The 13,275-nt window shown below is 45.5% G+C and overlaps 1 protein-coding gene across 5 annotated transcripts in view; it reads left to right on the top strand.

The window, feature by feature from the left end:
- Nucleotides 1-13,275, top strand: part of Ets1 (ETS proto-oncogene 1, transcription factor) — a 131,487-nt gene that overhangs the window by 93,151 nt on the left and 25,061 nt on the right. For 4 of the 5 annotated variants that reach the window (XM_023701437.1, XM_023701434.1, XM_023701436.1 and 1 more), the window contains 4 exons: nt 6,157-6,276; nt 7,885-8,085; nt 11,143-11,220; nt 12,906-13,154. In XM_023701437.1, coding sequence (XP_023557205.1) covers nt 6,157-6,276; nt 7,885-8,085; nt 11,143-11,220; nt 12,906-13,154 — 648 coding nt within the window. The remainder of the gene's footprint in view (nt 1-6,156; nt 6,277-7,884; nt 8,086-11,142; nt 11,221-12,905; nt 13,155-13,275) is intronic. The other variant, XM_023701435.1, reaches the window with a different exon arrangement.

Below are 13,275 nucleotides of genomic sequence, written 5' to 3'. Positions count from 1 at the left end.
AGCCAAGGTCTGGTTGTCCCCCGGTGTTTATCACAGTTAGGATTATGAAAACTGAGCCAGAGACTGAAGAGGACCCTTATCTCCTGCTTTTCCTTAACCCCTGAATGAGAAGCAGGTGAGGGTCTTGTCAGTCAGGTGTCCACTGCCCCTTACAGCAATCAAGAGTGGGTGGAAGACAAGACACTCTTGATAGCATCAACTCTGCTTCAAGCCACCCTTCTGTGGAAGGGAGGACAACAGAGACTGGCTCTTACATTCTCTTTCCCATTCGTCTGGGATCATTAATCTCTCAATTGGGCCACTAGCAACTTCCCAGGGACAATTTACTCTGGAGCCGGAGCGTTTAGTCTCAGTGGCCTGAGCCACTTTTCTGTTTGTGTTGGGTTAAAGGAGTGAAACGCTTGTCTCCTACAGTCGCCTTGTGCTAGGCCTCTTGGCCACGACCTCCCTTTGGAAGGGCCATTTTGGTGCTTGCCACAGTCTTGAGGCTACTTTTGCATACTCCTGGTGCCACTTGACAGATTTGGAGGACACAGGTCTGAGGAAGGATGCCATTGCATTCTTCTTAATGCCGGACTCAGGAGGCAAAGGGACCAGCTTCGCCTTCTCATGGGAACTCATCTCTTTTTGGGCCACGTTTGTCAGTTTCCTGGTTCAAATGTGCCTGTGAATGAAATTATACGTAAGCAGCAGGGAAAGCATTTGAAGGCTTATTTTCTGTTTACTTGATTATGTCTGCCTCTATTGGCTTTCATTCTGCCATCCTCCTTCATCTCAAAAAACTCCTTCTGACCCCAAAAGTATTAGTGGGTGAAAATTAGTGCCTGAAATCAGCTTTATATAATTCTTCTGTGTGTGTGTGTGTGTGTGTGTGTGTGTGTGTGATGAGATAAAAACTTGTAATACTGGTAGTTTTTAAAATAGGATCATCAGAGCATCCTGTCTACTTTGTGTATGTCTGAAAATTACCAAGTGAAAACTGTAAAATCCTATGGGGCATATCAGCCACACCTATTAGCAGACCTCTTTTAGACATGAGTTGAATGACTTGCCATTGTGAGTGTAGTAATGCTAAAATTGAGATCAGAACCCCCAGATTTTGACCAACAAGCCAGGTCCACCTTGGTTTGTGTACACCCCTCCTTTTTCCTTGTCTTTAAAATCCTGTCTTTTTATTTGGACAGAGTGTTCCCCCCCCATATGAACGGGAAGGTTTCTTTTGTCTCAGTGGAGCATTTCTGTGAGGCTTTGTGTGAGTAATTGACCTTGCATTATGTGCACAGTGCCCCTCAGGGTGACTCAGGGCTGGACATAGACAGGGAAGGACGCCGGGCTGTCATTTAACCTGCTTGCTTCCTATGAAAGGAAGTCTCACTACCCTTGAGTTCAGGAGAGGAAAATAATTCGAATGATGCTCTATGTGGCATTTAACGGTGTTCTTAGGCCAGCTATGTGAGGCTCAAGGTGTCTTGGAATGGTTTTATTTCCTTAAATTTATCTAATTATCAAACTGGAAAATAAAGGCTTTCCTGTCAGCTCTGAAAATTTTAGTTTTCTTAGATTTCTGATTGAATCTGAGTTGCAGTGAACTAGAACAGAAAAGCTTTGGATTTTAAGTAGCTAGAAGACTGGTTTTTGGCCCTGTGACTTCAGACTAAACAAGTCCTTAATTTCTGAGTTTTGGTTTCCTCATCTGTAAAGTGGGAAGCTTGTGATACCTTCTACGGCCCCCAAAAGTTTCCTGTTGGGAGGATATTACGGAATTGTGTCATGTGAAGGGTCTTAGCAAAGTATAAGGCTGTTTTCAGATTGAAGACATACATGATGTTCAGTTTGTGGCAGCATGCAACACACGTGGCCACTGCACGTGGATTACCATTGCAATCCACTATAATCCCAGTCCTGTGGTCTCACGGGACTGGGATCTAGCCTCAGATTTCTTGTCTTTGGCTATGTCCCTCACCCCCTGGACCTAGAATATTCCAGTCTTCACTGCTGATTGAGAGCAGGCAGGGAAGAAAGATGGTATAGTCCATGAGCCTTACGTCATGAACTTCCTACTGAACAAAGGCCACCTGAAGCATAGAGCCTGTGTGACATTGTTGGGATGTGATGTTTGGTTTCAGAAGAACAGTATCAAAGACACATGAAACACCCTTGAAGTGTTCCTGGAAGCTGAACATGGCCTGACTTTGAGTCACATACAAGTAAAAGCAAACCCTTGTTTGACGTTTCATTTGAGACATGTATGAGGTGGTTCAGGGCTCAGCCCCAGGGACGCATGCACATTTCCCTGGATGCACAGTGCCGTTGGCTCGTTGTACCCTGCATATTCAAGATTGCTTGCTCACTTTTGCCTGTCACTCTACATTTTTAGGGTGGTTATTTATTCACTAGAGTCTGCAAAACTTTCCTCTTAGAAACCTAGGCTAATTCCTACAAATCTCAACTCAGATTTAGGGGTCCTAGGGAATAATCACTGGACAAGAAATCTCACGGGATCATAGTATGGTTCGGTTTTCAATTTCCAGGCATTGTTTTGAGTATCCACTGTATAAAAATAGGTGTTCCTTGGCTCAGTTCTCAGCATTTTGAGACAAGTACGCTCTTTGTTTGAGATACTGTAATTATTAATACAAAGGCAATTTCAGTGTTTTTCCATAAAATATGATTGGTTAATATCTGTGGAGGTACTAATTACCACATGGATGTTGCTCCCAAAATTAGAAACAATGAATACTTAATATAAAATATTATATAGTGACAGTTAATGAGGTAAAATATTTTAAGAACAGAAAGATGCCTGCTTGGGCAAAACCATTTTAGATTTTCTACCTGCATAATGATTTAATTATTATTATCGGTTTGAGTAATGAATAGAGCTGCTAAATTCATAAGCAACATAGAGGGACTTTTTCTTTGTTATTTTATGAAAAATTTAATATTTCATTAATCACTAAATCTGGACATGATTATTCATGTTCATTTAGGTACAGTGCCTACACCACAGAAGAAGTAGTTTGGGCCATCTGTGGCCAACTGTTCACTTGTTTATAAAAGAGTTGGATTTTTTTTCTAAACCAAAGTTTTACACTTAATAAATATGGGCAAAAGGTTCCCAGGACAGTGGTACCCGAGATGAAATCCACACGCAGGGCTCTCAAGTGTGTAGAGACCGTTTCCACCAGTTGGGCTCTGAGCTTTGTTATTGGAACTCAGCGCTGAATTGCAGGGGTGGGCATCAGCAGCTGGGTCCCTGTATAACTGTAGCTGACCACATGTGGCCTGGATGTTGGGAGAGGACACTGCGGTGGATCGGAAAATGTGATCTCAGCTGTTTCCCTTAGAGAGAAGAAGTAAGTACCTGGAAATGCTGTTTCCCTGACAGGAAGCGGAGCCCCTGGAGGGAATCGTCCACTCAGCGCCACTGCCCAGACCACGCTGCCAGAGTATGTGGAGTCACAGGAAGCAGACTTCAGGAGCAGGCTTTCTGCTGGCATCCTTGGCCATCTCCCCACAGGGCAGTGCACTGCCCAGCTTTGCATGGTAGAGGATGCCTGGGGCCGCCAGTCATCTCATCCTTCAGTTCCCATCTACAGCAGAACCATGAGCCTGGCCAGCATTTTCCACATGGGTTGTCCTGGCCAATTTCTGCCGTCAGTAAAGTTCTTTTCATCGAGTCATAATTCTAATGGAGGGAATAAACACACAAAACAAAACTGACACAGTTCAAGTTCATGAATTTATGTTGGATGAGAATGAAGTGGGGAGAGTTGACACGAATCTGGAAAACTTTAATTCACAAAACATTTGTTGGCTTTGTGTATTTAGGCCATGTGCTGGGAGTGGGGAGGCAGCAGTTGGTTCAGAATCCACATTCTATAGTTGACTAAAGAGACTTTCTGTGTAGTAAAGTTGACCTCTCCTCTAAAGGAGAGATATTTCGGGGTCTGCCGCCTGTCTGTTCTTGGATGTCAAGAGTGGGGGTGAACGGGGCACTGATGTGTTTTGCAGTGACTCATTCGGTGATTACTCCATTGTTTGAAGGGCTGGATGTTATGTAATCCACACTATCCCTTCTCCCCATTTTTTTCACCCCAAACAATCTGGGATTTTCCATCGTTTTGTCAGTCTTCCTGGAGGCACTCTGGATTTTCCATTAGATTTTTTGGGGCATGTCCCAAGGCAACCCAAACTCACCACTCCCTGGACCTTCAGATTCCTCGTCACTGGCAGAACTGGGGAGAGCCAGGAAGGGAGCCTGTTCTTCCTGGGGAGGGCTGGACTCTGAGCACTTTCCTGATAACATGGTGGAGAGAAAGCAGGAGGGAAGGTGTTGCCTACTCTTCTTTCATGCAGTGAAGTCATTCATTCCATTCATTTTGACATTGTGAAACAATATACTGTACAAGTTTGTTTCTGCTTTGGGGTCATCTGTTGTCATCCTTTCCCTTCTCTGTTTCTATTTTATTCAGCAAATAACATGTATGTGCATTTAGGAATTACCTTATAAGTAACAAATTGAGAAATGCCCGGTTGAGGAATTTCTGTTGCACCCTGGCCTGGGACTCATTCCAGAGGCGTTTTCAGGATGCAGCACACTCAAGACTTAGACTTCTGGAAATTACTACCGTGATGCTCATCATTGCTGAAGGGCACCTGCAGGGAGACTAGCAGGGATTGTCGCGGGCCCAGCAGCTCTCTGGCTTCAGCTGTATTTCTGTTCTGTGCTGGGAACATGGTCTGGAGGTGTGGGAGTGTTGTACTTAGCATAGGCAAAGAAGCATGAGGGTCCAGCAGAGGATGACACCTTCGTGCATCTGCAGGCTCTCATACCACACTCTTTCCCCCATATACAAAGCAGGTTTGGTCAGTGCCACCCCCTGTACATACCTGCAGTTGGTCTGTTTGTCTTACCCCTCTTGTCAGCCTCCTAATCAAGCCGTCATTACCCCTCACCAAAGCCAATACAGTAACTATCTTATGGTCTTCCACATCCACTCATATACAGTTCATGCGTCATTCTTTACAGAACAGCCAAGGAGATCTTAATATGTGGATCAGGTAACTCTCTTGAAGACTCTGAGCAACCTTCTCTTTTACTTGGAGTAAAAACGATAGATGCCTTGTGTGCTGCCTGCTTCCCTTCTCCGCCTCGTCCTGGGCAGCTGCTTCCTTGATCATCTGCTTCAGCTGTGTGGATGCTTCGGCTACTGACACACACCGAAGGCTCTGCTCCATGCCATGACCTCCATTTGGACTCTTCCTTGGTCTAGGACTGGGCTCCTCTAATTTTATTGCTCATCAGAAACACCTGGATTATGTGCTATAAAACAGATTTTTGGGCTCCACTCCCAGGAGTTCTAACTGGGTGTGTGTGCCGTGAGGCTTGGGCATGTGCATTTGATCATTTCCATGTGGTGCGGACGTCACTGCTTGGGGCATCACTGTCGGGAGCCCCGATCTACTGCGCTTTCCCGAGCTCACGGTGTCCTTCAGATTTCAGGTCCGACGCCTCTCTTCTCCCGAGGGAGGCCTCTCTGCTTCCTCTGGTCTTGCAGCATGTACATTAACTAGGCTATTTTCCTTTTCCTTTAAAGACCTTATTGACACTGCGTTGGAGTCACGGTGACAGGTTTTTTTTTTTAATGGCAGAATCTGTTGTAAGAATTGGCTGTCTAGAGGCCATTTCTGTCTTATTCCTGGTGCTTTCTTTTTCTAATTCCTTGCATATGAAAAGTGTTAAATAATCATTGGTTGAATGAGTGTTTCTGAACTTGTTGTGGGTACCTGAAAATGAGTACAGTAATGCCAAATTGAGTATGAAATATGAGCAGGGACTTCGATGCAGGGTAGAGGTCTAGAGAAAGAAAAAGCACATTTGTTGTTAGGGGTGCAGGATGTTTTAGGCAAGAGTTAGCTTGATTCTTTCTTTCTTTCTTTCTTTCTTTCTTTCTTTCTTTCTTTCTTTCTTTCTTTCTTTCTTTCAGGCAGGGCCCAGTGCTCACTGGAAAGCCCCCTTTAGCTGTACCTGCTTTAATGAGAATCGAACAGTTCTTTCCTTACTTGCCTTCCTCACTTCATCCACCCTGTGTTATGTTTTGAGTATTTAAATTATGTTATTAATTTTGTTCTTCTTATCCTTTTTTCTTACAGATATGGAATGTGCAGATGTGCCGCTCTTAACGCCAAGCAGCAAAGAAATGATGTCTCAAGCATTGAAAGCTACTTTCAGTGGTTTCACGAAAGAGCAGCAACGACTGGGAATCCCAAAAGGTACACTTGTGTAGTTGGGCCAAGGACCCGGTGCCGGCTCCCCCGGGGAGGCTCCCCTGGCCTGTCCACGCTGGAGCAGTAGCTACAGGTCATTGCGCTCACCTGAGGCAGCAGTCACCAACACACAAGCCTGAGCTCACCCTCTGCAGGCTTGTCACCTCCATCTTGGCTTCAGGATGGTGCTTCCTGAACCTGTCTACCAATTCAGATCCCCTCTGGATCTTTGAGAACTTCCAAGGTCAGATCCTATTCTGGAGACATCAGTACAGTATTTTTTTTTAAAGCTCCTTAAATGATTTTTAAGTGCAGACATGTGTATGAAATTTTGTTTCAGGGTCACCCTGAGCCACCAGTGTGTGAATGCAATGAATTCATTCATTCAAGATGAATTCCTGCATTTCGTGGAATTTACTAATCAATCTTTGTTCTGCCATGTACTTTGCACAACTGATCCAGGTCATCATCAACCTCTGCCATGTACTTTGGCAAAATGTGTTTGTCCTTTGTGCAAGCCCTTCCCAGGAAGAGGTCATTTAGGAATAGAAAGGGTCTGAAATTGTCAGAAAAGAGACGTGAATGGGGAACATGTCAGTCTTCACTAGGAAGCAGGAGCAGTTGAGAGCAGAAAGAGAACTCTGCTATGGAATCCAGCTGTTCTTAAATCATCAGCCGTTTCCATCAGTAGTTGAGAGCCGCCAGCCTTACCAAGCTCCTGCTTTTGACACTCGGAGGATGTATCTACATACCTCTTCCGTTGTTTACCATTTTACTACTGACCTTAGTGGGCGGCATCGCCAGGTATCCTTTGAGGCTGAGCAAGGTAAATTCCGACTACTGGGCTTCCCCAAAGCTCATGAATGGTCTGCTAGATGTAAGTGGGTACCCCTGGGGCAGCTGTGACGTAGGAACTGCATCCTGCTGTCATCTGAGCTCCTCAGGTGTCACTGGCGAGTGTAATTGTGTCAAACCACAGGCTGTACGTGAAGATTACAAGTTGTCTGTACCACGGTGCTCCTCAGAGTCGTGCCTATGACAGCTACAGCCTTTGAGAATTTCTAGCATAGTACAGGCACCTAATAGTGCAACCACCCAGTGCCGCTTGAATGACTTACCCTTGCCAATTGCTGTGGTTGCTACTAATCTTAGTTTTCTAAGATAAAACTAATTGGAAACAATGATCCCAAGTATTTACAAGAGGTAAGAGCAGGGAGGGGCCTGTATAATCTGTAGAAAACACTTTGTTTTGCTATTACTGCTATTATAGAAACCATTCATTTCCTGGCCAGGGCATTTTAAACATTGTAAAGGAAATATGTCGATGTAAGAGGAGATTTCTGGGAATCATTGCCCAGTTAAAGTGGAGGGAATGTGCCTGCCCCATTCCTGTGTTACTTTTTGGCTGGCCAGAGTTCCTTCTCGCTGTAAAGCAGAGGAGGGGTGAGGGATGCTGAGTGTGGGAGAGGGGCTATGGGAGACGCCTGATGAGCTCCATTCGCAGGCTGGTGCTGCCTGACTCTGTGGCTGGGATGGCACCCTCAGCAGCGGGGAGGTCCCTCAGTCTGCATCAGACCCTGACCGACTGTGTCTTCACTTGGTCTCTTCCCCCAGACCCTCGGCAGTGGACAGAAACCCATGTTCGGGACTGGGTGATGTGGGCCGTGAACGAGTTCAGCCTGAAGGGTGTGGACTTCCAGAAATTCTGTATGAATGGAGCAGCTCTCTGTGGCCTGGGTAAAGACTGCTTCCTTGAGCTGGCTCCAGACTTTGTCGGGGACATCTTATGGGAGCATCTAGAGATTCTGCAGAAAGGTAAGTGTGTGTGTGGAAACAGGGAAGGTGGGGTTGTGTGAACTTACTGTGAGTAGGGAGGGGGGCTGATCTGGTGGGAACGTAACACTATCAGGGCACAAATGGTCAAAGGGATGTGTCTAGGATGATGTCTGATGTACAGCACATGCATACAGCAGGTCCAGGGGAGCTTGTTTCTCTTCTATATATTTGGGGTTAAGATTTTAATCTTTACTACTTTTGTGCTCCTTTAGCTTCATGGTATGCGCAGTTCTGAGACCAGTTGTTTCCTTAGATCCATGTACTTTGTGTTGGCAGTGCCCCTGGCCAATCCCAGAATAGTTTTTGGCCTTTTTTCTTGGCAATCTTACTACATATTTCCTTGATCTATGGCCATGTAATACCTGGTCACATGCACAGGAAAGCTTAGACTTTCTGAAGTCGTTAACAAGACAGGCCTCTCTGCCCACTGACGGTTGGAACTGCAGAGGTGCAGAATACCTCTCACATCTGGGGCAGAAGCTGGGTCAGACCAGGACAAGGTGTTGCAACCCTGTCATGACACGGCCTCCTCTCTTGGCCTCTTCCAGCCTTTGGGACCAAGTGACTCATGTCCCACAGTCCTGGCTGAGTACAGAAACAGCAGTAGGCAGCAAACTTGGGTGTTTTTGCCCTTATTTTTCTGAATTTCTTCTTAAAATAAATCGCAGTTACCAGCAGTCAGCAGTGCCCTCCAGCTGACTGTAAGCCTAGAAGCCCGCTGCCCTCTGTCACCCAGGCCCACCCCTTCTCTGTGGTCACCAGCTCCAGCCCTTGGCACAGACACTGGGGGAAGGGTGCGGAGCTCAGGCTTGGCACGTTTAGTCCCTATAATACCTGCCTTTGTGTGCAAGAACATTCTTCACCCTGCAGTGCTCAAGAGAAACCCAAGTTAGACTCCTGGGGACAAGGGCTGTGGTCTGTATTTCTTCTCTTCAGCTTTTCTGTTGAAAAATAACACAGTCGAGAACTAGATGGAGCTGTCTGTGGCTGCCCTGGTGGAGGTCTGGCAGCGCTTCCCAGTCCCCTCTCCTAGCCTGGCACACTGTCCGTCTAATTGCACGCACACCCACACCGAAGTGTTGACCTGCACAACCTGTTTATAGAGGGAGAAGAACCGGGAGGCTCCCTGCAGATCTGATTTAACTGCTGGCAGCAGGGGCAGGCACCTGGCTGTGAGAACCAAGTACAGTGAGTGTGCTACGTAGGGCAACGCTTCCCTGTCCTCGTCGCAGAGGAGCTGCCAGGTGTTGTGGGATGTCTGACTCTGCCTTAATCACACACACACACATATATGGCGTCTTGTTTCCAAGTAGTATAAAATAGTCTTCTCTTTGGACTATCAGAATAACCCCATGAGATAGGAAGGACAAGGGACATGATTATTCTTATTCATAAAAATTACTTGTTTCTGGGCCTGCGAGATAGCTCAGAAGACTAAGTGTCTGCCTAGAAAGCGCGGAGACCAGGGTTTGATCCCTGGCACCACATGCCTTGCTGGCCCTGCCCCCAGGTGTGCTGAGCCAGCCGCCGAGGCCTGGTGTGATGGTGCACTGCTGTAATCCCAGCTCTGGGGAGGCTGAAACCAGGAGGATTGCGACGAGTCTGAGCTGGGTAGTGAGACCCTGTATCAAATACATTTAAAAAAAATCGCTTGTTTCTTTACACTCTTATTTTCTTTAACTTTTTAGCTTTTTTATTTATTTTTTCTGTTGTCTATTTAACTTTGAATTCCTATTCTGTCTTCTTTCTGTAATCACATGGACACACGGGCGGCTCCTCATGTTAGTACAGTTCGGTCTCGCCTTTCTGTACTGGAATAACGTAAGGGACTTTAATTAAGACGTACCCAAGTATGCCTGCGAGCAAACAGCCACCTTCCTGGCCAGTGTTCCAGGGGCGAGACAACAAAGATCATCCCCTTTCAGATTTACACACTCCAAGGGATGAGTGATCTGTTTGCAATGAGGCTATAGTTTTGGTTCTATAATGAAACCTAGGGACACAGCACCCATAGAACACAGCTGTGTGGGGTGGGGTAGAGGGCCAAAAGGTACAGGGGATATTGTGATCTGATAAGCTGCTAAAGTGGAGTTGAATCATTTTATCTCAACTGGGACCTGCTTTTTTGGTTTTGGTGTATGCGTGTGCATACAGGCATAAACTTGTCTTCCCATGAGCCGTTGTTCTCAAACAAGCTATCAAATACCTGGGGAAAAACACAAACCAACAAGCTTTCTTTTATGTCTTGATTCTGTGAGATGTGGTCAGGTGGTTCCATAAAAGAGTCAGAGGCTTCTGCTGCTTCCTGAGATTCCCAGGTGCTTAGCAGGTTCCACACCAAGCGCAGCTAGAGGGTCACTCTCTGGCCTTTGATACCGCCCTCTACCTTTCCCATCTTCAGAGAAGGTGGCTTCTGGGCCACAATTTGGTTGTGTCGCTGCCTTCCCTCTTTATGTAAGCCACCTTAGTACACAAGTAGAGTTGCTTTACCGGTGTTCCATTTCTTGTCTGGGCCTGAATGTGAATTCTTAGAACAGTGGGAAAAACAGAGAACAAAACCCAAACATCTGCTAGAACTAGAGGATGGAAAATGTAGTTGCCTAAAGACTGCTGTGATTTTCTGAAAAGATTTCGAGTGGATCAGTGTGCGGGCTGGGCTCTGACCTTGGTACCCTCTCCATTCAGTGTCCAGCCTTTGAATGCAGTCTCCAGCGAGACGCATGCACAGCACAGGGGTTGGGAATGAGTGCTGAGTGTGTTCCCAGCCCTCAGTGATGACTCCCTCATTCACATTCTAAGATATTAAATCCCATTTTGTCGCTACTGACATAACCAACTTAGCCATCCTCTGGTGATCTCATTCCTAGATGGGGCCCCAGCCTTGGAAGACTTAAGACACCAACGCAGTTAATGAATTGACCCATTTCTTCCAAAAATAATTGAGATCATCATGACCTTTGCATTCAGGATTCTTCTAGGCTACGTATTCCTTCTGTGTTGACTTCTTCGTTTCATTCCCTACCCTGTCCGTTGCAGAAGATGTGAAACCATACCAAGTTAGTGGAGTGAACCCGCCCTATCCGGAATCCCGTTATACCTCGGATTACGTCATCAGTAAGTTCCACCCTTTGCTCCCTGTCCCTTGCCTTGCTCATCGTAATGGGACACTAGGAAGGTTCTCCTGGCTCAATCTCACGCTCCTTCATGGTAACTCTACGGGAAATACATTTTTTTAAAAATTACAGTCTAGGTAATGATTAATTATTCTTCACAAAGTACATGGTTTCGGCCATATGAATGCCTTATAATTTTTTTCCTCTTATTTTTTGTGGTGCTGGGGATTGGACCCATGGACTTGTGTACTCCAGGCAAGTCCTCTGCCATCTTGCCGCCCTGTACACATCTTATTGGCCTGCGGGTTTCAGCATGGCCTGTCTCGGAATGTGAAAGTCATGGGAAAGAACACACCTCGCCCCCTATTGGATCTCATTTGATTCTGTGCGCTGTGGTAGCCACAGGTTGGGTTGATGACTTGGCCTTGGCCTTTGCTATTTCCTTTCTGCAGTGGAGATCGTAGCATTTCCTCTGAAATCCTTCTTTAAGAGCACACCGTGCATGAGGGCATTTCACTGACCTTCTCAGACCCAAAAGCTACAACTCTTGTTGCACAGGTCCTGCTTTACCTTGGTCTTAACCATCCAGTAGAAAAGTATGAAGATGAAATATAGGAAGTAAAGCCATGTTGTTAAGTTGAGCTGTGGGGGACTCAGGTCAATAATTTCTGACATTGCCAGTTAAACAGAAGACCCAATGCTATTATGGGCTACTGGACCCTTAGAATATTTTGCTGAGTTTACACACCTATAATATTCAACAACGGAACTTAAAAAAATTGGGGTATACCTTTGAATGTCCATTTTGTATCTGTGTATTCAAAGTGGTTGGGATAGATATATAGTTGCATTCTCTTAATGAATAGAATGATTTTTTCTAATGGTGTTTGTAAGTAGGATCACAAGTCTGCATCTTGTACAGCAATTAACCACTAAGAAGAATATATGCAGTATATTATTTGTTGAAACGGTACTTTCGATTTGATTTGAAACTGTCTCATTGCTATATGTTTATCAATAAAACTTTGAAAGAAAAAAAAAACACACCGTGCAGCTTCATGTTCTAGTACAGATTATGAAACCTTTTACTCTCCAGTATGGGCTACTGAGACATGCTGGAGAGATAGTCAAAGGAACTGAACTGGTGTAGAGTTGTGCTTAGCTGATGACCTTGTTTCCAAAGAGGGTGTTAAACAGGGTTGCATACATTTTATTTTTAACTTTATCATTCCTTTTATTTCAATGCTAATAATATTAAATGCTATATATCGAGCCTGTTGGATATCGCAAAAGTTGGGAAACGGTTTACATATGTTGATTCTCATTTGATCTCATCTCAGCACTCTGAGGAAGATTGCAGTCATGCTTGTTTGTAGATGAAGAAAATTAAAGCAGAAAAGGAAAGCGTTCTACCAGTGGCCATAGCCATTAAGTAGTGGAGCAAGGTTTTCTGACTTAAGGCTTTTCCTTTCATTCTTTAAGGCAGCGTGCTCATTCCAGTGTGGGGCACCACAGTGGTGTAGAAATATTTGTTATAGGGTCGGGGAGATGGCTCAGGGGAATAAGCACTTCCCTGGCAAGTGCAAGGGCCTGAGTTCAATCTCTGGTTCCACCAAAAAAAGAAAAAAAGAAATATTTGTTGTAGATACACATTTTTCTTCTCTAACTGAACATCTCCTTGGCTAGGCTACGGTATCGAGCATGCTCAGTGTGTGCCCCCGTCAGAGTTCTCGGAGCCCAGCTTCATCACGGAGTCCTACCAGACCCTCCATCCCATCAGCTCAGAGGAGCTCCTGTCCCTCAAGTACGAGAACGACTACCCCTCAGTCATTCTCCGGGACCCTCTTCAGACAGACGCTTTGCAGACCGACTACTTTGCCATCAAGCAAGAAGTGGTCACCCCTGACAACATGTGCATGGGGAGAACCAGTCGCGGTAGGTCACATCTCTGCACTGAAAGCTTCTGGGTTGACAGGAATTATTCACCTTCGTGAAATTCCCGGGTCCCATTTTCTCCTCACTCATGAGCCCTCTAAGATGCCTCAGCCTGCCTCTT

The sequence above is a fragment of the Octodon degus genome, unplaced genomic scaffold (genome assembly GCF_000260255.1).
Source record: "Octodon degus isolate 3935 unplaced genomic scaffold, OctDeg1.0 scaffold00136, whole genome shotgun sequence".
In the NCBI taxonomy this organism is placed as follows: domain Eukaryota; kingdom Metazoa; phylum Chordata; class Mammalia; order Rodentia; family Octodontidae; genus Octodon; species Octodon degus.
The sequence above is the reverse complement of the archived record's forward strand: the minus strand, read 5'-3'. Positions and strand labels throughout refer to the sequence as shown.